The 26085-nt window shown below is 43.3% G+C and overlaps 1 protein-coding gene and 1 long non-coding RNA gene across 2 annotated transcripts; one reads left to right on the top strand and one right to left on the bottom strand.

Annotated features, from left to right (window-relative positions):
- Positions 1 to 82: 82 nt before the first annotated feature.
- Positions 83 to 3449, bottom strand: LOC131921910 (uncharacterized). The gene is made up of 3 exons (XR_009382144.1): positions 3380 to 3449; positions 731 to 849; positions 83 to 243 (listed from the first exon to the last, which is right to left on the bottom strand). It is a non-coding gene; the product is annotated as an uncharacterized LOC131921910 (long non-coding RNA).
- A 12000-nt stretch (positions 3450 to 15449) lies between these two features.
- Positions 15450 to 23467, top strand: Mtx3 (metaxin 3). The gene is made up of 9 exons (XM_059276255.1): positions 15450 to 15546; positions 15849 to 15918; positions 16262 to 16338; positions 18006 to 18098; positions 18660 to 18842; positions 18944 to 19020; positions 20061 to 20218; positions 21448 to 21536; positions 23346 to 23467. The coding sequence occupies exons 1-9, from the start codon at positions 15466 to 15468 to the stop codon at positions 23454 to 23456; spliced, it is 939 nt and encodes a 312-aa protein (XP_059132238.1). The 5' UTR covers positions 15450 to 15465; the 3' UTR covers positions 23457 to 23467.
- Positions 23468 to 26085: the final 2618 nt, after the last annotated feature.

Here is a 26085-nt window from a genome sequence, read left to right as displayed (position 1 = left end):
CTGCATCTTTGCCTGAATGGATAACCACTTATCTAATCTTTCATCTAATTACTCATTTCTACATTTCTAGAATTTTTGTAGACTGTAGTAGAGGGATGACCACAGTGGATGAGAAGAAAGGGCACGACACAATGTCCTGCAAAGATTGAAGTCTCCAGAATGAACGTGGAGAGGTCATTCAGCTCTGGGTTGAAGGTTGTCAAGTCCAACGACAAGTTGTAGCATCCTGTGAGGGCCTGTGTGCTGTGTCATAGCGTGTCAGAGGTAGAGACAAAATAGGAGGGACAGATGTCATGTATCACCACCGATTCTCAAGGTTAAAAGCCCACCCTTGAGAAATGACATCATTCCATTTACGAGAGCTCCATCCCAGGACCCAGATTCCTACCAACCCTGGGGCATTGTGAATCAAGCTTCCAATGCATAGATTTGGGGGAACAAACACACACATTACAACAATATTTCTGGATATTCTGAAAATTTCCATTTTCTCCATCTGGGGAAAAATAAATAAATGTTAAGCCAATCCTGAATGATGTCATAGAAAACTCAGCTTCCAGTTTCAACTTAGCCATTAAGGCTCAGGGTTCCTGTGAAAGATGCTTGCCACATGTAGAAACTGAGGAAGCCAACCAGATTTTAAGAACCCCTTTAGCTGTAAAAGTTAGTGCCCTTTATTTCCCCGTCTGCCCCTAATTCATTTAGACAACATCAGGACCTTCCCCCATACCTGCTGTCCCAGGGCTCACCGAACTCATCTTCGCTTTCAGTGTTTAAAGAAACAGACCTGGAATGTTGTAAATCTGCGCTGTGTGAAGAGCCTCTCCAGGATCTCCCACCCGCCTGTTTCTGATGACGAATGCCAGATGTGAAAGAAGAAGATTAACTCCGCAGACAACTTGCTTGTAAATTACAGTAAATTATACAGCGATGGCGGAAGAGGGGTCTGGAGGGAGACGCAGTTTCATTCTGAACTTGGCTAAAGCATCTGTTCCTATCCCCAAAGGGAAGGAGCTGAGAGCAGCTCAGCCTCATTCAGATGCACATGCTCACTGCCTTTCCTGCTCTTGGTGTGTGTGTGTGTGTGTGTGTGTGTGTGTGTGTGTGTGTGTGTGTGTTGGGGGGTGTAGTTGCTGACCTCTTCCCTCCTCTTTCCTGTCTGTTGGGGGAGCCGCTTTAAATTGGTTGAAGCTATTAGGTGGGAGGGTTTTAGAAACAGAAACACTATGGGCAGTTGAGTGAGCCTTGAGGTCAGTGGGAGATGGCTACAGAGTTACCTAATCAGAAAATTGATTGATAGGCATGTAGCCTGAATGTTTCTTAGTCCTGCCCGGCCCCGCAGTCTTGCAGATGCTTATAAAGTAATGACTCAGAGGCTTATATTAATTACAAACTGTATGGCCTATGCCTTCAGCTTCTGACTAACTAACTCTTTTGTCTTAAATTAACCCATTCCTAATAATTTATATGTTGCCACATGGCTGTGGCGTTACCATTCTGCTGGCATCTCGTTTCTCCTTTTTTTAAAATTATTTATTTATTTTATGTGCATTGGTGTTTTGCCTGCATGTATGTCTGTGTGAGGGTGTCAGATCTTGGATACCTTCACAACACAGACAGTTGTTAGCTGCCATGTGGGTGCTGGGAATTATTACATATAGGTACTGTGAAGGCAAATTTTTCTCTACTCTTTTCTTCTAGAGGTATGGTTTAAAAAACAGTTTTTAAGTCAATAACTATAATAGGCCATTCTTTAGGTAACAGAGTGGGCAAGGGCATCCCATTCTGTAGGGAGCCCATAGGCTGAATTACTTTATTAATGGCTCTCAGATCTGTCAGCATTATCCAATTACCAGATTCCTTTTTAATAACAAATACAGGAGAATTCCAAGGGCTGGTAGACTCTTCAATGTGTTGAGCATTTAACTGCTCTTGAACCAGCTGTTCTAAAGCTTCTAGCTTCTCTCATGTCATAGGCCATTGTCCAACCCAGACAGGTTCATCAGTCCAGAAGACTGTATGGTGACCTCTAGTCCTGCTCAAAACCATCATTTCTCCTCTGCTTTTCTCTCTTCCTACTTATTTTAGTTATTTGTTTGTTTGTTTACTTTTGGTTTTTTGAGACAGGGTTTCTCTGTGTAGCTTTGGAGCCTGTCCTGGAACTCACTTTGTAGACGAGACTGGCCTTGAACTCCCAGAGATCCACCTGGCTCTGCCTCCCAGTGCTGGGATTAAAGGCGTGCGCCACCACTTCTGGCCCAACGTATTCTTTCTCCCTAGCCTCTGCCCCTCTGGCCTCATTCTTCTTCCCTTTCCTCTCCCCTAATGTGCCTTGAGCCTCTGACTCTCCTTTGAAGAACAATGAAATGCTCACAGTGCTCAGTCATATGGGAGCATATTCGGAAGAATAAGCGTTGCTCCACTACTCAGCTAACAGGTCCATCATAGAAAATCACGGAGGCTGCTTCCATACCCCTCTCCTGCTGGTGCTCACCTTCATCTCTCCCATCCTGGGAGCCAACCACGGGGCTTAGCTTGTCACCAGCTCGGCCGCGACAGACTGCAGTGGGAACTGTTGTGAAGATAATCCTGTTCTTACTGTGTGCATTTTCTGTTCTTAAGAGTTAAAGTTTTGAAGAAGAAGGAGGAGAAGGAGGAGGAGGAGGAGGAGGAAGAAAAAGAAGAGGAAGAAGACAAAGAAGAAGAGGAAGAAGGAGAAGAGGAGGAGGAGGAGGAGGAGGAGGAGGAGGAGGAGGAGGAAGGTGAAAAGGGTTTTTTTAAGATGACCCTAGCTGCCCACTGCCGCACTTCATGTCCACAGCCCCTGACCCCCATCTCTGACCTCTTTCTGAGTTCCTCAGCTGCCCACCTCTCCTCCCTTCTCAGTGCTACAGGACTCCTCAGTGACATTCACTGCTCGGATAGTTTGTTCTTGAGTTTCAAGTGCCTCCATGTTCTGTGCCTAGCACTGAGTGATTCTGCTTGACTCTCTGCACCCTTTCTGTTTAAATGATCTGCTGAGAGGCCTGACCATCATCTACATTAAGATGCAGCTCGGGGGCCGTCAGAAGGGGTTTCCTGGCCTTTTTAAGAAGAGTGACTGTACACAAGACAGAGGGCACGGTCCTTGGTCTCCTCTTCCTCTTTGGGAGATGCTAATGGTTCAGGGGCAGCAGAGTCGTTCTCAGCACTGAGACCTTCTTTGACACTGTTGAAAGGCTGTCAGTGACCAGTGCCAGGGCAGGAAGAGACCTCTGATCCTTTCTGGAACAACAGACATGCATTGATAGAGATGCCCTTGAGATGGTGTCCCCAGATTCCCATCTCCACAGGAAGTCACTGGAGGCACTGCCCAGATGCCCAAAGATAGAATACTTACCATACAGTGCCCATCAAGTATAAACCCAGTACTGCACGAAGTCAGTTTGCTATCTTATTACTGATGAGAGTGAACAAAGCAAATAGAACTGATGGTATAATGTGAATATGATGTAAAATATGTCCAAGGGATATGATGGTATGTCATAGCATGCTTTTTCCCCCGAAATAATGCTTTAAAATATTTTTCATATTCATTTACCTTTTATAATATCACTAACTTACATCTTTGGCAAATAGGATTTTGACAGTATCTGTGAAGTAGACAGACAGGATTTAATGTAAAAAGTCCAAGCTTTGGTGGCAAATAGAACTGAATAAAACCCTCATGTAATTTTTTTCACATAATCGTTTTGAAACAGATATTACCCCTTTACGCTCTGAAATCCAAGTTCCTCAATGTGCCTACAAAGGCCTCTATTTGTGCTGTAGCCTGTATTGTAGGCATTGTGTCAATGGTCACAATTTCCATCATTTCTACTGCCCACTTTACCTTCCTGAAATGTTGAGTTACACTAATTCTCAGAATGCAGAAGTAAACGTCTGTGCCCCTTGTCTTTTCTTGAGCTGTTTATACCTGTCTGAAACTTTCCCATGATCCATCTCCTCCTGGGCACTTCTCTGATCTTGTTCCATCTCCAGTCCCTCTGCAAACTGAAGAATGATTCTCCATAGATCATCTCACGGCACCCAGAATTCATTCCCATCAAGAACTCACCACCAGGATGGTATGACAACCCTGCCCCCCAACTGTACATCAGTCAGTAACAAGAGCTGCATCTTATTCATCTTGCTCTAATTGGTGCCAGAATTTGGTAAACCCACTAAGTACTTACTGGATTAGCAGGGGCAGAGGAGCATAATTCTATCCTTTCAGTTATGATGAGGAATTCAAGAAATGCTAGTGTTAGCTCCATTACTCAGCCTCCAAGGTATTTCTAAAATACAGGAGCAAATGCAGGGTGTATGCAAAGGAAAACTATTTGGACAGTATTTTGAGGTACCATTTTTGTATCACAAAAAGCTCATTCAACAGAATTGCAACTGTCTCTGTCATCTTCAAGACACTATGTTGCTCAAATTTCTAATTGGTCTGATAGTAAAAATATCTGGTACCAGATATTGGGGTAAATGCTGACTTATCAGAGAGACAAAGGAACAAGCCACTGTCACATCTCACCTCACCAGTTTCAGGAATCCTCTGATTGAAATTCTCTGAGTCCTCACCCGAAAGGCTCCAGACCAAAAAAAAAAAAAAAAAAAAAAAAAAAAAGCCTCTAGCTGAAAGGGATGCTTCTGCCGAAAAGCCTTCAGTTCCTGTCTCCTCACGTCTTATAGACCTTTCTCTGCCCAGCCATCACTTCCTGGGATTAAAGGCGTGTGTGCTTTCCAGTGCTGGGGTTAAAGGTGTGTGCCACCACTGCCTGGCTCTGTTTCTCTCCTAGACTGACTTAATCTCATGTAGTCCAGTGTATCTTTGAACTCACAGAGATCCAGACGGATCTCTGCCTCCCAATGCTAGGATTAAAGGTGTGTGCCACCACTGCCTGGCCTCCATGTTTAATCTAGTGGCTTGTTCTGTTCTCTGATCTTCAGGCAAATTTTATTAGGGTACACAATGTATCACCACAACACTACTTGTCTGGGGCTGAAGAGATGGCTCAGCAGTTATGAGTTCTTTGCTCTCTTCCAGAGGACATGAGTTCTGTTCCCAGCATTCATATCTGGCAGCTCACAACCACCTGTAGCTCCAATGTTTTCTTCTGGTGTGTGTGGGCACTGCATTTACATGGCTTACACTCACACAAACATATATACAAGTAAAGAGAAATGTTTTAAAAGACTTAATTAAAAAAAAAAGATATTGGCTGGCCAGTTGTGGTACGTGCCTTTAATCCTAGCACTTGGGAGGCAGAAGCAGGTGGATCTCTGAGTTTGAGGCCAGCCTGGGCTACAGAGCAAGTTCCAGGACAGCCAGCGCTACACAGAGACACCTTGTTTCAAACAAACAAACAAACAAACAAACAAACACTACTTGCCTCATGAAATCCAAAATGAGGGAGGATATTCATAGATCAGACAAATAGTTTAAGAATCAACTGCTTCTCTTGCTTTTGATTAAAAAAAAATTGGTCATGCCCACAGACAGGAATTACTTTGAAGAATAAATATAGAGGTGTGTTGTTATAAGAACAGGCCATGTCCTACATATAAAAAGATCAGGAAGAAGGGAATCTCTTCTGCAAATGAAGACTTGAAAACAAGGTCTTCATACTCTCAAGAAACACAATTCCTTCCCCGCAACCTGCCCTGCACCACCACGGCATGCACACAGGTGTCCATGGAAACATCACTCGGGGTTACTCACACTGAGTTCCATACCATTCCACAACTAGAGGTAACACTTCTCTGGATTCAGGCACCCCTCTGCTACCTTTGTGACTTTTGGTACATGGTTAGTCTTAGATGAAAGATGACCTTATTACCCATGTCAATAACAAAATGGAAGGTATCAAAGTTGCGTTTAGTCACATAACAGTCTTGCCTGCACCTATGACAGAATCAAAGGAGGGCATGGGAGGCAAGTGCTTCAGATCGGGAATCCCATGCAATGGGAATCCAGTGCCTCCAGTTAGCACAGGGTTATTGAGTGGAAGGAAGAAGACAGGGTGAGAAGAGAAAACGGACATCAGGAAGCCACTGCAGAAAGGGCTGGGCTTTATGGTGAAAAGCCAAGTTGACTTTGAGGCACTGGAGACTGAACAAGCCAGCAATGTGCTTTGTGCCCATCAACTACAAAGTTTATTGTGTGCTTATTGGATGCTGTGGGCCATATAAGACCTGCCCCCCCCCGCCATTTTCATAGAAAATCAGGGTAAAAACATCACAGGCAGGCAATGATGTGATTTGAACAAATGGAATAACAAGCGTTTACACTCAGAGGTGTTTTGTAAAGAAGTTCACACATATGCCACCCTCTCTGATGCACCTTTATACACCTCTTTGCTTTTTGGTGTCTTTTCTTCGGGACCCAGATGAACAAGGACAGCAAGGTATCCAGAACTGTGAACCATCCCACGGGCACAAACCATGACACAACTTACACACTCACTGAGTTCTGTTCTCTCTTCTCCCCGACGTTTCTCTGCTACCTAAAAAGCACATTGATTTCTTTCAGGGTGCTAGATGATATTTAAGGCATTCATTCAAGTAATAACATTTCATGAGAGATTTCCTTACAGTTGGAGTTCAGAACAAAGATGTTTCATTTTATATAACTGATAAGATAGACATATGGACTGTTTTTAATTGCCAGGAGACCCTGCTTTTCAAAACAATTTGTTTATAAAGCAAAAGGTTCCCCCCCTTCCAATACAGAGCCTTTCTTTATGAAGATTACAAGACATCAGATCTCACAAGGCAGGATTTGTTCTTCATTATTGAAGATAAACAACCTAAAAGAGTAAGCCAGTTCCCTAAAAGCTAAGTTCTGGAAATAACTAAGATCATTTTGTGTCTTCAGTTTTATACAACCCAGAAAGTGAAATCACGACTATAACTTTTCAGTTATCACCATAAAAATTCAAGGCATATGAATTTATTGTCTCCCCCTAATACACTGGTCTAATTCAATGGAGGAAATAGAAGGCAATATGCATAGTATAATTTACATTTCTGCCCATTGCCTTTTCTTTTTCCTTAAAGAAAACTTTTGAAATGTATCTTCAGTCAAAATAGAGAATGCTGGAAGATTTGTGAGTTGTAATGAGGATTCCAGTGATTTCCAAGGATAATTGGATCCCAGTGGTGTAAGGAGGCAGACCAGTGCTGAGAATGGGCCCCTGAGAACAGCCTCACTCCCAGAGGCGTGTCTTTAATCATTGTTATTGATTCTGGAGGGCCATGTGGTCAGCAGAACATTCAGGGCATCACTCTGGGGAGACAGTCAAATGGCATGGTCTTGCTGATGAAAAGACGTAAGTTTGCAGATCAGTCGAGTACATACTTAGGAGCACAACCGCTCCATTGTGTGGTACATTCATTTTCTTGGACTGTGGCAATAAATTACCATGAACTGGGTGGCTTAAAATAATAGAAATTCACTTTCGTAATTCTCGAGGCTAGAAGTCTGAAAACAAGTTGTCAGCAGGACTGTGTTTCTGCTCAAGGCTGTAGGAAAGAATCCTTCCTCATCTCTTCCTAGTTTCTCATGATTCCCAGCAATCCACAGTACTCCATGACTTGTAGGTGCATTACTCTGACTTTTGCCTCCATATTTACATGGTCTTTGTTAACCTTTTTCTTTGTGTTCTAATTTGCTTTCTGTTGCTGTGAGGGAAACACTGGACAAAAGCAGCACCAGAGAGAAGGGTTTGTTTGGCTCACAGGTTACAGCCTACCATCAAGGGAGGCCAGGGCAGGAACTCAAGGCAGGAACCCGGAGGCAGGAATTGAAGCAGAACTCATGGAGGCACACTGCCTCCAGGCTTGCTTCCTCCGGTTTGCTTAGGTACATTCTATACAACACAGGGCCACTGGCCCAGAAATAGCCCTGCTCACAGCAAACTGGGCCCTCCCACAGCAATTCGTAACCATGACAATGTCCCATAGACACGCCCACAGGACAATCTGTTGGACACAGTTCCTCAACTGAGACTCCCTCTTCCCAGATATGTCTGTGTGTGAAGTTGACAAAAGTTACCAGCACAGCGCATCTGTGTTTGTCTCGGCATGTTTTCTTCTTTTCTATCATTGATTAACTAGATTTCAGACCCATCCTAATCCAGCATGCTCTCCCCTCAATTTGACTGTATCCTCAAAGACCCTATTTCCAATAAGGTCACACTCACAGGTATTGGGATTTGGGGTTCAACATACCTTTTTGTTTGGTGGTTTTGTTTTGTTTTTTTTTTAAGTAGGGTCTCGTGTATATAGGCTGGCTTTCAACTCACTATGTAGTACAAAAGACCTTAAAATTGTGATCCTGTTGCTTCTGGAATTATATGCATGGTGGTACGTGGTTTCTGTGGTGCTGGGCACGGAACATGGGACTCTGCGTGTGCTAGGCAATCATTTAATTGAGCTGCACCCCCAGCCTCTCGGTGTACCTTTGTGAGGGAGAGCACTTCAACACAGAACACACAGCAGGATAACATTTATTTAACGTTGTCTTTCAAAGTTTTGCATTCCCAGCAACAATGACTGACAGTTCCTTCGAGTTCTTTGGGCTTGCAAACTACTTGGTGTTGTCGAGTTTGGATTTTAGGCATTCTGCTCCAAGGGGTGTGTGATGATATCCTATGGTTCTTTTCATTTTCCATTCTCAAATGGCAATGACGTTTACCCTATTTCCACATGCTGACTTCCTTTCATATGACATTTCTGTAAGGTGTCTGTCCACAACTTTTCCCCATTTTTAGGTTGGAGTGTTTGCCTTCTTGTTGCTATGATTTGGCTAAATGCACCCAAAGGCCCATGTCTAAAACTCTGAATCACCAACGTTGGCACTATTCTCAAATGCCTTTGTGGGGGTAGGGGTGGGGGCCTTGATGGGAGTCTTCCTGTCAGACCTATGGAAGTGTGCCTGGAAAGAAGAGTTTGGCATTCTGGCTCGTCTTCATTCACCCTTTGCTTTCCAGCAGCCATGAGACATCACCACACACTCTCCAGCATCACATGCAGAACTGCCATGGGCCCATAGCAATGGATTCAATTGATCACAAACTGGCACTCCCAGAACTCTGAAGCAAAGTAAATGTCCCCCCCCCCCTTTTTTTTTTTTTTTTTTTTGGTTTTTCGAGACAGGGTTTCTCTGTGTAGCTTTGCACCTTTCCTGGGACTCACTTGGTAGTCCAGGCTGGCCTCGAACTCACAGAGATCCGCCTGGCTCTGCCTCCTGAGTGCTGGGATTAAAGGCTTGCGCCACCACCGCCCGGCTTGCTTCTACTTTTTAGGATTTCTTTGTGTTTGGGGTTGGGGCACAAGTCTTTTTTGAGACAGGGTTTCTCTGTTTCCCTGACTGTCCCGGAATGCACTCTGTAGACCAGGCTGGCTTTTAACTCACAGAGATCCACCTTCCTCTGCCTCCTGAGTGCTGGGATTAAAGGGGTGCACCACCACTGACTGGCTTGCATGAGTCTTTTTTTTTTTTTAACAGATATGCATTTTGCATATTTTCCTCCTAGTCTGTTATTTATCTTTTCATTCTCTCAACTTGCTTTGTTGTGTTTCTAATCATTCAGATTTAGGATTTTCTTTTCCTTTGTGACTTCCTGTTTGACCATGTGATTGTTTAGGCTAGTATTAATTTCCATGTTTGGAATTTTTATTCGTACCTTTCTACTATTCATTTCTAGTATGTTTAAGACATATACTGCAGCTGTTTCTAGTCATCAGGCTGTTTCTCATTAGGCATTTGATCACAGCAACGGGAAAAGTCACTAAAATAATGCTCACATTTAGCACTGCTATGACTTTTTAGCGAGCTGGCTCATTTATCATCCCCTAAGGCCTTTCTTTCCAATTGTAACTTTATCGGAAGTCTACTTAATCCACATTAGTTAACACACTCACTTCTGACTTTACCCCGATCAATGTTTGTATCACGTAACTTTCCCACCTTTTCATGGATGTTTTAAGCATACCTATCTATATCACTATATTTGAAGTAAATTTCTCTAAGATAGCATACATTTGACTTACGATTTTTATCCATTCTGCCAAACAACTCCTAATTGGTATGTTTAGATCACTTGCATTTAGAGAAATCACTGGTATTCTAGGGTGTAAGTCTATTTTATTCGTCTTCTGTTTGTGCCCTGAATCTCTCCTCCTCTCTCCTCTTTCTCTCACACACACTCATGTACGTATCTCCTCATGGGTTCTTTGGCTCTTTAGAATTCCGTTTTGATTCATGTGGCACTTACCGCCTCACCTCTTCTATCGTTTTCTTGTTGGCTGCCCTCAGTGTTACAATGGTGCATGATTATCTTATCACAGTTACTAGTGTTTGTTTTGCCACTTTCAGTGAGACGTAGAAATCTTACTTTTATTTAGGGCCTATTACCCTCATCACTTAAAAAATATAATTAAAATTCAAAGTACAATTATCATTTTATTCTTTCAGGACACATTGAACATCATATTAGGTAATTTTTTAAAATATTTTTTGTTGCGTTTAATTTGTTTTAATACAAAACATAGATCTCACGTTCACTCTACCAGAGAGGCAATGAAGCCCTTCCGATATGTATCACCTCCTGTCAGGATCCACACAGTTACCTAATGAATGAACAAACCTGGCTCCCTAGTCATGCTTCTGGGTAGCAAAGTATCTTTGGAGGAAGCCACATGCTTGTACAGGCAGCTAGACTTAATGATGGCTGAACGCCACCACACTGGAGCTACGGATGCCATCTTCCATTGACCCTTGAACGCCTTCTCCTTTGCTCACCATCGTGCTTAAGTACAATTCCTCAAGACTTACTAAAAGTCAGGTATCCACAGAAAACTTAACATCGTTGGTAAAATGTAAATTGATCCTGTTACATTCTAAAATCAATATCACTGTCGCTAAAAAAGTTGACACTTAAATAGTGCCTGTTTAAAGGCCCCTCGTAATTAGCCCGCCTTTGGTATCGTCTATCTTCATGCTGAACTATGTTTGATTTTGAGCACGGTCAGCCATGTTTCTAGTCACTGTCAACCAATTCCCTGGAGATAGTTCCAGTCTGTTTCCGTCTCTGTCTCCCTACCCCCAACCTCTCTCTCCCTCTTAGTCCCCTTTTCTTTCTATCATAACAGAAAAATTTGAAGGAGTGTGACTCGAGCTTACTCAGCATCCTGTCTTCCTGCTTCAAGCTTCCTTAGTGTCAAGGAGAAAACAAGCCACTCATTTCCAGTGTTAGCCTCACAGCTCAAGTTCCGAACGGCGGCCCCTCAACTCTTGGGATCCTATCCTTCTTTCCAGTATTTCAGACTTTTGCTCACAATGGCCATTTCTGTCTTCATCTGTATATAAATCCATCTTGTCAACTCTTTCAAAAACTTTATCTTCTACAAGACTCTGATTTTTTATTTCTTTTGTATCTTCAAGATCTTACCCACCCCTACTCTTTGTACTGCTTCTTCTAGTAATCCTCAAGCACTTTGATTTCTAACAGCATCACTTTCATGATATTCTGCAGTATGTCCTCATTTCATTTTCCAGCCCATTTTGCTTCATTTGATGCAATTTATGGATCCATAAAACTTCTCTTCCTGTTATATTCATGAAATAACTCTATTACTCTTGTTGCCTTTGACTGGGGATCTATTGGTTCTGTTCGGATGCTTTAGTTTTCCTTCGCATCCTTCAAAACTACACTTTCCCACAACTTCCAATCATGGTACCCATTAATTAAGCATCACTCCTTCCCATTATAAACTATCCAGCTTATAATTTCCTGCTAAAGACACCCCCATTTCCGTGTCACATCTTCACTCATCTAGCTTAGCTCAGTGGCCTTCTTTCCTTCGTGATAAACTAAGCTCAACAGACTCATGACTCAAGGTTATCAACACCCTGCTTCCTCCATTATGCCTTTTCCAAGCATGGAAAGATACTTAAAGCCTTTGTCTAAAACAACATTAGGCTTATGGTCTTGACAAAATGGTACATCTTGTTAGTATTTAGTTATCTCAAACATAGAGTTCTTATTTTACCAACTATTCCTCTGAAACGTGAATGCCAGTTTTTATTGCCTCACTGTCTTACCGTGTGCTAGGTACACAGAAATTGTTCAACTAATTTGCTCAATTGCTTAATGTTAAACATTGCTTAAAGAAGTAATAATGTCTGTATCGTGTCACAAAAGGAGACTTTTAAAGACCTTAATAAAGTACCTTCAAAGAAACAAACAAAAAGTAGACTTTCAAATGGATTTCTTGGGAGGTTATAGGAGGCATTGTAACATTGTTTAAGAAGGAGTTTTGGCTTTAAAGCAGATTGCCTGGGTTAAAATCCTTGTTCTCCCACCTAGTGAAAGTTTGGGAAGGTTAACTAACATCCTTATATGTTAATATCTCTCCACAAAGCTGGAGAGATAACAGGAACTGCTTCATGGAGCTATTATGAAATCAAGAGAGTTAAGTCACATACTGAAAACAATTCTAGTATGTAGGAATTGCTCTATAAATATCAGTTATTAATAAATGTTTGTTATACATACAATGGTAGTGCCTCAGAGCTAAAAGAACCTCCACTTTATAACAGAAGAGCCACGGAACCAAAGTAATAACTGGCTCACAATTCAGAGCAAATTTAGAAGCCAAGAAAAAACACAGTTCTCTTGACCTATTTTCTATGGGATTTTTCTCCTTAAGGATTTCTATATCTGAACACAAACTAAGGGACATTCAAGGATGTTCAGCTTAACTCTCCCATAAGGGACTGAACTGCATGATCATTTATCACAAACTGCTTCCTTGCCAGCAACTCTATTTCATAGATTCTTGGTCAGAAATGGGCAGACAGGGATTCCAACAGAACTTGTATCATAGCCCCAAGTAAAACTAAGAAACACATGAGCAATAGAACTAGATGCCAAGGTCGGGTCCTCTGAGTTCAGATGAAGCCACTTAATGTGCATCTTCTGAAAAACAAAACTGTTCAGGGAAAACGTGGTCTGGAAGAGTCATTATAAAGCTGTGGTCCAGGCTATCCTGCCCATACATGAATGCTTTGCAGATAGTGAGAATGCTTTGCCTGGGAAGAATCTGAAATTACGATTTTGATGAACTCGGAACAACCTCTTTAACAGCCAGAAAAGTCACCAGAGCCAGGTACCCATACCAGGCATGATTTCTGATGGTTTGAGCTTTCTTTGTCATTGTCTGGAACAATATTCAGCCTGGTTGTGCAATCAGGTTCACCAGTATTTTAAAATTCAATTATTCAATCTAACAGATATAGACTTTCAAGAGGAATTGCAGCAACTAGGTACAAATAAACCTCTAAGAAAGAATTCTCTTATCAGATGAAAAAAAGATGCTGTTATCTGCCTCAACTTAACAATAATGCAAATTAAATCATCATCAGTAGGAGTGGTGGGAGAAAGGGCCATACTATGTGCCCACAAAGGGTTCTGATCACCCACTACCCCAATTGCCAACAAGACTCAGAGAATCCACATTCTCACTGTAGGATTATTTTAAAATACCTTGCTTTAGAACACAGACTCTGAGCTTTATTGCTTGGAATTTTATGTCTCAAACATGAAGTTTCCATTACATTAAATCAGAAAGTTAAATTACCTTCTTTATATTGAAGATGAACCAGACACCCTCCAACAACCTTACGGTGATGCACTGTTCCTCTTTTTGTTTTTAGTATTTTACATATATCTCTAAATTTACTGGTGACAGTGACTTTTTAATAGTTTTGGTTGTGAGCTTAGCTTTTAATGGCTGAGCCATCTCTCCAGCCCAACAATGACATTTTATACCTACCTGTGTGTGATGTCCGATTTGTAGACTCTAAACTCCTAAGAAGAGACTCCCTGTATCATTATCTTTTTATTCCTCCAAACTCTTCTACTGTCTCAGATGTATCTGCTCAGTAACTGTGTTGTTTAGTTTCAACTATACACTCACTAAGCATTTCCCACTTGAAAAATGTGACTAATGGATTCTTGGGGTGGAATGTCTTTTCTTTCATTTCTGGGATATCTTATTTTTGAAACATAATCTTTAAAAAATACCATAGCAGGTCAGCATTGAGATTTTGGAGTGCTAAGGAAGTATCTAGCAAACATTGCTGAATATTATTATTACGGAAATTTGCAGAGGTTTCAGTTGAAGAAGACCCAAGCATCTCGTGACAGAGGCAAAGAGAAAGCCCAGAGGTGTGTCAAGAGGATTATCCAGAAAGACTATTGTGCTGCCTATAAAAACCACACAACACCCAGGTCCTACCTCTGAAAGAAAGTATGCCAAGTTATCTCTTTAATGGTTTTTCTGAGAAATTAGCAGGTTTAATGTTTATGAAACATTCAGTACATGCCCATTAGGCCCATAGACAAGACTGGTTGAATGATTTACCATGTTTAGTCTAAAATAAAAATGCAGAGTCCTTTATGCCAAGATTAAGATTTCAAGATAGCAACAGCAGAGCAGTTAGTGAACTGAGGCTTTCCAAGCAAAGAACCTCTGTGTCTGCATTGGTCCCACACCTACAAAGCCAGACCTGGAAGCGCTTCTGTACAGTGGGAGGCACAAAGCCTGTGACTAAGACAGAAGAAAAATTCAAGGGCATACAAGGAGCTGCAGGAAGCCAGAAGGGGCTCCTAATTTTGTGAAAGGTAAGTTTAACTTAAAAAAAAAATTCCTTTTATGTCTATGTTTTGCCCGCATGCATGGATGTGCACCCATGAAGTCCGGTTGGTGCCTATGTAGTCCAGAAGAGGGCCTCAGATCTCCTGGAACTGTAAGCACCATCTGGGTGCTGGGAACCAAGCTAAGTCTTCAAGAACCCTTAGTACCTTTAACTGAGCCAGTTCTCCAGCCCCACTAAACTCAATCTGGGAAGAGGAGTTGGAGAAGAAAGCTATTCTGGATTAAAGGAGTAGCACTGTGAGCAGGTAGGAGTCCTCTGCTAAACTTCGGAACAGGGTTCACTTTTAATGAGGTTGAATCACGCTAGCAGAGGAATGGCAACCGAAATTGAGACTGGAAAGGCAGGCAACGGCCCATCGTAAAGACTGAACACTACAAGGGCCTACCGTGTACCAACCACCCCCATGTCATTTTAAACTATGTGTGAAGAGTCGTTTTACAGATTTGGGTGTACCACAGTGATGTGGGCAGGAATATTCCGTGTCATAAATACTTTGAGGATGCCTAGCAGGTCTGTTTCCCTGATGGCACAGTCCTCTGAGCCCCTAGTCTGGCTGTTAAATTCTCTTCCAACGCCCGGCGCTGTCCTTTCGGCCTCTGTCCGGAGTCCTACAGCAGTCAGCCCCTGCTCCTCGTCCCGCCCCCGCCATGCCACGTGCTGGAGAGTGGGCGGCAGGAGTGCTTCCGGGTGACGGAGAGGTCGGCCCCGGCAAGATGGCGGCCCCCTTGGAGCTGAGCTGCTGGGGAGGCGGCTGGGGGCTCCCTTCGGTCCACAGCGAGTCCCTGGTGGTGTTGGTGAGGGCGCCTCGCGGGCCGGGGCGCGGGAGGGCCGGGCTGGCTGGCTGCGGGCTCCGCTGGGGACGGGCGGGCCGCCTGCAGGCGTCAGCTCGCGCCGGCCTGGCTGCGCCGGCCCGGCGGTGGGAGGAAAGCACGCCTCCTGCAGCCCCGCGTCCCCGTCTGCAGACCCGGGGACGGGCGCGGGCAGCCCTGGGCCTCTGCGGTTGCTGCAGCTAGCTGTCAGAGCCGCTCTGCAGACCTGCATGACTGCTCCGTCTAACATGTCTTTTCTTTTTTCTTTTTTGCAAACTCTGTTTCAGGCTTATGCCAAGTTCTCTGGCGCACCCTTGAAAGTCAATGTTATAGATAACACCTGGAGAGGTTCCAGAGGTACAGTATGAGCTTTCACACGCCCCTTGCTCCCCTTTTAACACTTGCACCCCTTCTTGCATTTAAAAGCCCTGGGTATATAGCCCTAGAGTACCTCGGGTGTTTTAGCTTCTTAGAATGATCTTGGCTGTGGGTTGGTTGTGATTTGATCACTCTGAGTAATAACTCAAAGTGCAAGCCAAATCTGTGGAAAACAGGAGAGATGAAAATGCTCTCCAGAACTGCTCCTTGTGAAACTACAAGCACACACTCTCCCATGTGCAATTGGTATAATTTTTAAGGTATTGTAATCTTCAGAGTAAATCAGGATGTTTGCGTGTGTGTAAACTGTTTTTGATTATAGGTGATGTACCAATTTTGACAACTGAAGACAGCATTGTTTCTCAGCCTGCAAAAATACTAAACTTTTTAAGAAAACAGGTGGGTGCTCCTTTTGAAGAACTAGATAGTTTTCTGCATGTTACTCTTTATTATTATTTTAGACTGGGTTATACTCTACTGTACCCTGGCTGCCACTGTGCAGCACCAACTGCCATCAAATGCTAGTATTATAGGTGTAACCCATCACACCTGGCATCCTGTGTGGCGCTTTGTTTGTTTTTGGGTTTTGATTTTTCGAGACAAGGGTTTCTCTATCTCTGGCTATCCTGGAACTCACTCTGTAGACCAGGCTGACCTTGAACTCACAGAGATCAGCCCACCTCTGCCTCTTGAGTGCTGGGATTAAAGGTGTGCTCAGCCACCACCCAGCAGGTTTTTGGTTTTGTTTTGGTTTGTTTGTTTGGTTTTGATTTTGGTTTTTTGAAGACAGGATTTCTCTGTGAAGCCTTGGCTATCCTGGAACTCTTTCTGTAGACCAGGCTGGCCTTGAATTTACAAAGATCCGCCTGCCGCTGTCTCCCGAGTGATGGAATTAAAGGTGTTCACCGCCACTGGGCTGGCTTTTATTTTTAATTCATTATAAGGTGGTTTTATTTTTTCAATTCTTTGGGCAACTGGGAATGCCTGGATTTTGACAACAGAGATAGAAAGACTTGCTTACTAGTTCCATAAACCATGCATTTTACTGTGATTTGGAAGTCATAGTGAAGTACATAACTATATTTTTGTGAATTTATTGAAATAATATAAGATTCAGTTTAAGTTATTCAATATTACTCTTACTGATAACATTATCACTTTATTCCCATTGTTACTGTACATTTCATGCTAAATTTGACACCTGAGTTCCCACCAAATCGCAACTTATTTGATCATTTATTCTTTTTTGTTTTGTTTTATTTTTGTACTGGAAATTGAATCTGGGGTCTTGTGTTGGTAGGCAAGCATTCTACCACTGAGTTGTATTTTACTTTTTAAGAAGCACTTAGCTGGGCGGTGGTGGCGCACGCCTTTAATCCCAGCACTCGGGAGGCAGAGCCAGGCGGATCTCTGTGAGTTCGAGGTCAGCCTGGGCTACCAAGTGAGTTCCAGGAAAAGGCGCAGAGCTACACAGAGAAACCCTGTCTCGAAAAACCAAAAAAAAAAAAGAAGCACTTATCTGATAGTTATAGACTTTATGAACTCATGCATCTAAAATGTGTGAAAGTATAAATATTTATGTAGTAAATCTGCGATGTTTAAACATAAAGATTCATATAAGCACGAAAGTTATAATTGGTTTGTCAGTACTCTTAAGGAAAAAACCTTGTATCATTAAAATTTAAGCATATTCTAAATTGAAGAGTTTCCTTTTGTATGCAGAAAAACATTAGGAAGAACTATATGTTTTTTCCTTTCTCATCAAAAATAATTGCTTCTTGTGGACTTTGTACCACATGCCATACTCTGAACAAAGGCCATTAATGAGCGTCGAAGCAATATAAGTCAGCCGACAAACTGTAGGCAACATTTGTTCACTTTGTGTATGGTGTGGTGCTGAGAACCCTCTTTGCGTTAAGGAACAGTATTCATTGGGTTAGTATTTACCCCCCTCTTAATGTTAGGATTGACATTTGTGAGGGAGAATCGGAGTTCTAATTTGCTCAGCTTCCTTGTCCTTGGGATGTTCTCTGACCTCTGAGACGTTTTGTTTTGGTTTTGAATAGAAATATAATGCTGACTGTGAGCTCTCAGCAAAACAAGGGGCGGATACCCTGGCTTACATCGCCCTCCTAGAAGAGAAGCTTCTCCCTGCCGTGGTGAGTGTTCTGGATACCGCAGCATTGTCGTGACTTAGTGAGAATGTTGTGGTCTGTTTAGGAAGAACAGAAGAGGGGGAGGGTCTTAGAGGGAATTTCTCGTATTAGCCTTGATCTTTTATATTATGACAAAGCTGGATTCTCGTAGACTTTTAACTTCCCACTGAAGTGGTAGTCTGGTTGTTTTGTTTGCTTGCTTGGCTAGGGGACCATTCTACCATTGAGTTCCACTCCAGCATAATATTGTGTTTTAAATAAACACCACTAATAAAGATGAAACTTTGCTCCATGGGTAGAATTGGTTATATTGAAGTTCATTCATTCGGTGAATACTTACTGAGCACTCAGTATGTGCTAGGCTCTATTCTGGGTGTTGAGATACAGCGGTCATCAAAATTCATAGGTTTAAAATCATCTCATTTTACCTTGAGTCATTTTATCTGGAAATTTAAATGAAGTTACATTATTCAAAGACCTTTATGAAGAAACTGTCACATTGATTGAGCGATGTTTGTTTTAGCAGAAGAACATCCCTGTAACTGTTTAACCTTCCTTTGGCAGCTTCACACTTTCTGGGTTGAGAACGACAATTACTTTACTGTGACAAAGCCATGGTTTGCCTCCCGTATCCCTTTCCCTCTAAGTTTGATCCTGCCTGGAAGGATGTCTAGAGGGGCACTGAACAGGATTCTCTTGACAAGGGGAGAACCGCCCCTTTACCACCTCCAGGAAGTGGAAGCCCAGGTATGGGATTCTCCCAGCAAGCCCTGTTGGGAAGGGAGAGGAGAGGAGACCGGTGGCCTTCCCTAGAGATGCTACTCCAAGGTGTCTTTCATCCTTTTTAGATATACAGAGATGCCAAGGAGTGTCTGAACCTCCTGTCAAACAGATTGGGAACATCTCAGTTTTTCTTTGGTGACACGTGAGTAAATTCCCTTAAAAGTCATTTTGCTGTAATTCACCTTTTTGCTGTTTCCACCAGTATATTTGAAAAATGCTTGATTTATGGCTTTCTTTGCCTTGTTACTATAAGAGCTTCCTGAAACTGCTGCCATGGTGGGAAACACTATTTAGAGTGACCTGAATCTGTAGAATAAGCTACCTGTTATCCCTTAAAAAAGAAAAGAAAAGTAAAGTGGGGGCCAGTGATTCTGCTGCAGAAGATGAGGGCCCTTCTGAGTGAGGTTCCGCCTCAACGGCCACTGGGCTTCCTCCTCCCACAGGCCATCTAGCGCATGTCCCTGATCATGAAGCCACTGGCCACTGCCATGTGTGATGCACACATGCTGCCACGCCCTTCTTGAGGAGCACCCTGAAGGAAGTCACCCAGCTGTCCCTGAGTCCCAGGGCTGGTGACTGGTATTGGATTTGTGTGGACTGTTGATGCTTGCTTACTGTATAAATACAACTTATCATTTTTATTATGTAAGAAAAGAGTCATTTTTGATATGTTGTGTGGGTATATTCAGTGAGACGTGAGTTAAAGCCAGTTCTCCCATCCCCCAAAAGGTCAGTTTTTCACTTCAGAAGGGGACCTGGGGGTATAGCCGAGTGGCAGAGCTCACAAACAGCATGCCTGAGGCCCCAGGTTCAGTTCTTAGCCCAGGACTTTCTCGGCTTTTATAGGAAATTTTTTTGTTGCCATTAATCTTACATTAGCTTAACGTGCTACAAATGTGGCCGTGAACGTATCAAAATCTCCTCCCACCCTGCTTCCAGTCCATACCGTTTGCAGTTTACAACCTCGGTTTCCTCTGACTAAAATAAATGGCGAGAGTATGTTTAAAACTACTTAGAAGGTAAAACCCTGGCCGCTTCACTTTTGGAAACAAAACATGGTGGTAGATCATTCAAAACATGATGCTGCCTATTCGACTCGGCAGATAGTGTGAGGAGAACTTTCAAAATACGGTCCGAGTCAGGCTTCCCATCGATGCTCCTGACAGAATCCGTTGTTTCCAGGCCTTCCACCTTGGACGCCTACGTGTTTGGCTTCCTTGCACCACTTTATAAAGTGCGGTTCCCCAAAGTTCACTTGCAGGAGCATCTGAAGCAGCTTTCCAACCTGTGCCGCCTCTGTGACGACGTCCTCCACAGCTACTTCAGGCGGGGTCCTGGGGGTAAGTCGGTTCTTCTTTAGCTAATGTCTGTTCAGATTGACTATTGTAATAGTCTCCTGGCAGTGCAGAAGAAGAACACGTTTGTGGGTTGTCTTAGATCTGGTTCCTAGCTTCAAGACCTGGTGGTTTGCCCATTCTGTCTGCCGCCATGTTCTTATTTACATGGAGAAAGAGACCCCTGACCTGCACCATCCTCTGGACTTTACGTGTTATGTGGCTCTTCTTTGAAAGTACTGCCCCCCTGAAGTGAGTCATTTTCCTCTAAAAGATTAAACCACATGTGTTGAGTCCCTGCTAAAAAGTAGTGTTTATCCTCGTGCAAACAGGCAGTCACTTGAAATGATTCTTACCTGCTGCTTCCAGCATTTTCCTTCATGAACAGAAAACAGTAGCAGATTGACTTTGGTGAGGTACACTCCCATGATTCTACTTGAAAACTGATTGCACCAAACTGGAGATAGAGTAAGTAGAGGGCTCTTGGCACTTAGGATGGAATTCTCTGTGACTGGGGGCCTGTGCTTAAGGGACTGGGCACACTGTGTTTGTATCTGTGGAGGTGGCTGAAGTTGTCCTCCTAAGAAGCAGAAGTTAGGAGATAGCTGGCGTAGGCAGCAGGCTATTTTTTTGTGGTGGATTATCTGCTTTACCTATAGGGAAGTCTAGGAAATGGGAAGTTGGGGAACTAAGTAACCTCCGACCTTATGACTTGGACCAGTGACTAGCAAACCTGACTTCACAGCTCTTCCATACTTCCCAAATTAAAATGTCCCGGGATCAATCCCAGAAGGTTCTGCTTTTAAAAATGCCTTTAAATGTCTTGGGTGCCTGATGAGTAGCAGTTAGGGAATTGCGACTTTAGCAAGATGCCTCTAGTATTATAACCGGTGGCCTGTGTGTAGTGATTAGGGAAGCGGGCAGCATAGTCTTGAGACCGCCTTGCCATTACTAACCGCTGTAGCTGACTGCGTGTCGTGTGCTCAGTGTCTTCTAAGAACACATCCAGTGTTTTCCTTTCTGGTTTCCTGTGGAGCACTGCTGTCCCTCCTGACTTTGCCCTTGAACCCAAAATATTTTTTCTCTTTTTCTTTTTCTTTTGCGGGGGGCAGGGTGGGGCATGGAGCAATTGGGAGGGTGGGTAAACGGAAAAAACTTTTTTTTTTTTAATCTTAAATAGCTTGAAGTCTTTCAAAGTTTCCTTGCTTTCCCTGATTTCTCTCCTGGCTTCTCAGGCATCTCTCCAGCTGGACAAGAAATGATAGACGCCAACCTGCAGAAACTCACCCAACTTGTAAATAAGGAGTCCAACCTAATTGAAAAGGTCAGGTCCAGTTACCTCAGTCCTTCCTTTCCTTTCTGTGGGAGCACTGTTCTCTGGGCTGTGTGTTCACTTTACCCTCTTAGTTTTAGAGTTTACTTTTCAAAAGGCTGTTTATATGCACTTTGAGTGGAGATCTATTTAACACGGTGTTTTGAAGCCAGTGGCGGCCCGATGGTCCCGAGGGAAATCTGAATCATTGTATTGGGTCCGTCTTTTACTGTGTAGTTGGCGTTTGTCCAGTTGGGTGAGATAAGAATTCCCTCTACAGACAGCAGATCTGAAGCAAAGCCTCGCTTGCTGCCCCTGCTCTGTCCCGAAGTCACTTTCTGCAGGGTCTCGGCACTCCTGCCCCTCCTCTTTATCAGGAATGTGTTTGTCTTCTTCCTTCACGTGCCTTCTCTGTCCTGAATGTAGTCTCCGGTGTTTTCACCAACTCGGTTAGCTTGTCACTCTGGAGATTCTCAGTGTGTGAGAGACTTTGAGGAACTGGGGAGAGGAGAGGGCCAACCGCAGAAGATTTGAGGAGGATTCTGATTGGAAGCATGGGAAAGGGCCATGCAGATTCTCCCCAAGTGTGCGATAGACTGGCTCGCTTTCACATCCACCGAGGTAAAAGAGCTTCATAGGGGTTAGCTTACGCAAGCCTCCCAGAAGCTCCATGTGCAGATACTCTAACTGTCCCCAGGTCACAGATGTGAAGGTGTGAGCAGTTTCACCACCTGCCTGAAGTCTTGGCTGAAGACGGTCCAGGGAGGAGACATGAGCCTCCACATGAGTGTTGTAGCAGTTCATTGTTCTCTCCAGTAGCAGCTATTTTCTCCCAAATGAGACTCTCTGTCACCAGGAGGATGTGCAGGCCATCACGGCTGTCCTCTGGATGGCCTTGTGTTTCCAGTGCTTCGCGTGGTGTTGACTTTGGAGAACTTGCAGAGTTCATTACTGTCCGAGTTTTTGTAGTGTGAGGGAAAGGGACTCTGTTCTTTGTTCGGTCCAATACGCATCCTATGAAGATGTGTGCGAAGTGCTAAGTGTGGTTAAAGGAGCTCACTCGTCTAGTGGGAAGGCTGTTTTAACAGTTTCCATTTTCTTTCTTTCTTTTTTTTTTGGTTTTTCGAGATAGGATTTCTGTGTATAACAGCCATGTTACACAGTCCTGTCTATTAATTGTTTATCTCAGGTTGGCTTAGAAGTGATCAGTGTTTGAAAGACCTCTAGATTAGACCTAAAGAACTTGTCCTTGCCACAGTTCTCCCAGCATCCTTTGGTTCACATACTCTCAACTAGGGTGGGGGGCTGGGGAGTTGCATGGCGTTCTGGCCACTTTCAGTTTGGAAAAGGGGAGTAGTTAAAAAACAACTGTGTTAGAAGAAGAAGACATGGTTCATGATGCTGGCTTTAGGACCTGGAAAGGGGACTTCTCTCTCCTGAGCCTCATAAAGGATGAGACAGTGCCTGTTCTTCAGTGTGGAGGGGTTGGCAGAGCACATTAGAAGTATCACGTTTACCCTTGCTTGTAGAGTGTGTCTTAAGTGAGTCACTGGTCCAGTTCAGCAGCGTATTCTTTTTTGTGGAACTTACTATAACTTTGTGATGGACAAGGATAAGCCACATTGCTTTTCATGGATACTGAGTCAGCCAGTATTTGAGATGACAGTCATAATATGTGAGCAATTGTCAGAGAGATGTCTCTCCATCAGTCCTGCAAACAACCAGTTCTGTTGTCTTCCGAGCTGGAGTCTAGATGGGGAGGCCACGTCCACCAAAGAGGAGCCTCCGCCTCAGTCAGATGTGTCTTTGTGCTTCCTACAGATGGATGACAACCTCCGCCAGAGCCCTCAACTTCTTCCCCGGAAGCTGCCCACCCTCAGGCTGACTCCAGCAGAGGAGGAGAGTAGTTCCCTACAGCGCCTGTCACCCTGACGGCTGCGACCTAAGTCTTAAGGTTGTTTGCAGTAGCCGAGTGATCATACCGAGTGCACGGAGACCCAAAGAACAAACGCTGTAATGGGTGGAAGGAAGACTTTACGTAAAGCAGAAGGAACTGTACGAGACTTCCTTTTTAATTAGAGAATCTCTGATTTCCTCTTGGCAGTGCATTTTAAATAAAGGGGAATGCTACGGGAACTGGGTGGGTGGGTGGGGCAGATACATGGTACTGTATATAAAAATCCTGCCTTAATCATGGCAGATCTTTGCCTTTGGTTCGGGTGTTGCTGACTAAAAGCTGCAATTCTGTTCTGAATGTGCATTTCTAAGTTATTTAAGTCAATTTTATTTACTTATTTCTCTTAGCCCTGTCTCAGTACTTGACATGGGGCCTTTTGGCTGAGATATTCTTCTTCTTCTGCTTTTTTGCAGTTTAATGCCTATTTCAGGAAGTAGAAAAATAGAAATTATTTCAATAGAAAAGCCTGAATTTAACTTTAAAAAGCAGTGAGGAATGTGCTTTTTAATTATTCTCTTGTAAGTCTGATTCTTTGGCTTAGTGCCATGTATGCAAGTGTTAAGGGTGGTTATATAACACGCACCTGATAGCACATGTATGAATAAGTACTGCTGATATGTTTGCTCTAAGCTAGCAAAGGCGAATGTGGCAGCCTTAGACCTGTGTATTTAGACACTGATGCCCACTTGTCTCATTCTTGTATCGATTCCAGAACTGGAAGTCTAGCTCATCTTAGAGTATTCAGCTGAAACCCTTATTGCACTGTGCTCAGTTAACTGTTAAGCATCCTTGGGATGAGCTGCTGTGAGGGTCCTAGAGACACCTCCCACGTGCCTGGTCTCAGTGCTCTACACTTCATTCAGAACAGTTTGTTTCATGATAAGTGTGTCATGTAGTCACACACTTTCTGACAAGCTATTATTTTCTGTGTATTTTTAAGTACAGTTGCAGGATCCAAAGGAATAAGTAAAAACTAACAGATTTCTAAGACAATTTATATTTATTGGTGGCTGAATGAGCTGTTCGAGCATTTGCTGTGTGGTGATTTTACACGTAAGAGAGACATGCTTATTTTAGTGGCTGAGGTGCTTCTGTTGTTGAAAAGCCCTTCTGGGATTTTTCAAATGTAAGACCATGTTTTGGCCCAGTGTCTTACAAGATTACCATGGTGCTCAGCAAAGCTTGCCAGCTCCTGCAGAAACCAGGCTACGTTGTCCAGAGACTCGGCTGCTGGGAGCAGAGTGAGGCTCGGCTGCCTTTGACCTGCGCTATCCCGGTTGGCTCTGTGCTGGGCGGAGGAAAGTCTTAGGTCACTGTAAAAACTGTGTCTTGAAAGCTTTAAATGAGTCACAAGGTGGTATTCACAGTCTTGTTCATCTCTTTGGGTGCATTTAGGTCAGGTACACGTGAGTTTCATAATCCTTCTGTAAGAAAGGGGATGTATGTAAGTGAGTGTGTGCCTGGAAGTGTGTGTGTGTGTGTGTGTGTGTGTGTGGTTGTGTGTGTCACTCATCTTCTAAGGCAAGTTACAGCAATCTGAAACCTGAGTATCTTGTTTTGAAAGTCATGATCAAAAGACTCCATTGTCTCTAGGACTGATCTATATTGGAGATGGATGGTTAGTACATTAATCAAGCGTCTGTTTATGCTTTAATCAGGGTTAGTCATTTTCAATTATGATTTAATAGTAAGCCTTCCAAGAAGTATTTGAAGTAGCTTACAGTTGTAAAACACATGTAAAAATAGGACAATTATTTTTGAAAAGTAACAATTTCTAAGAGAAAGAACCGTATCAACACTACTAGATGTAAAATCAAGTATGAAATCTAACTGTGGGTGAAGTTAGAAGGTAATATCGAGTTAAGTTCTTCTAAAACTGCTGATGTCTAGATTAAATGTGTAGAACAGCAGTTCTCAACCTGGGGGTCGAACAGCCCTTCCAGGGGTCACATGTCAGATATTCTGCATATCAGATAGTCACATTACGATTCATAACAGTAGCAAAATTAGTTATGAAGTAGCAACAAAAATAATGTTATGGCTGGGGGTCACCACACCATGAGGAACTGTATTAAAGGGTCGCAGCATTAGGAAGACTCAGAACCTGGTGTAGAAGAATGCAGCAGACCGTGTCAGAAGACCAGCCAAGAAGTGCACTGTAAGGTTTTGTGTGCTGGACTCTTAATCAAAAGACTCATCTTAGAATAACAAGCATTCGTCCTTTTTGGTGGAGAGGATGACTGTGAAGGGATTTGTCTGCTTTCTGGTCACCCTGCCCAGAACTGCCTTTAGCCTTACATTCTGTAGCCCATGTGCTTGAAGACCACATTTCTTAGATGCAGAACCAGAGTCAAGTGAGAACTTAGATGTTGGGTTCCTTCGTTCAGCTTTGTTTGTCCAAGTGAGTGAGTGATAGAAAATGGACTGAGCACAGAATGCTTTAGGACCAAGCACACAGAGAAGCTGTTAGAAGGAAATCATTTCAAAGACTGGACAAAGGGCCCATGTCACTCCGTCAGGATGTTTGTGCTGGAAGCTTGAGTGTGCTGGGAAAAGTGGTCCATGGCCTTGACCGAATACTGTGAGCCATTGTCTTCTGGAGGT

This window comes from Peromyscus eremicus, chromosome 11, assembly GCF_949786415.1.
Source record: "Peromyscus eremicus chromosome 11, PerEre_H2_v1, whole genome shotgun sequence".
NCBI lineage: Eukaryota > Metazoa > Chordata > Mammalia > Rodentia > Cricetidae > Peromyscus > Peromyscus eremicus.
Note: the sequence above shows the minus strand (reverse complement) of the source record. Positions and strands in the feature narration are given on the sequence as shown.

Coding starts and splice junctions, on each gene's coding strand:
- Mtx3 (XM_059276255.1), top strand. CDS start 15,466: ATGGCGGCCCCCTTGGAGCTGAGCTGCTGGGGAGGCGGCTGGGGGCTC. Junction 18,099..18,659: donor AGAAGCTTCTCCCTGCCGTG/GTGAGTGTTCTG, acceptor TTCCTTTGGCAG/CTTCACACTTTCTGGGTTGA. Junction 18,843..18,943: donor TCCAGGAAGTGGAAGCCCAG/GTATGGGATTCT, acceptor CATCCTTTTTAG/ATATACAGAGATGCCAAGGA.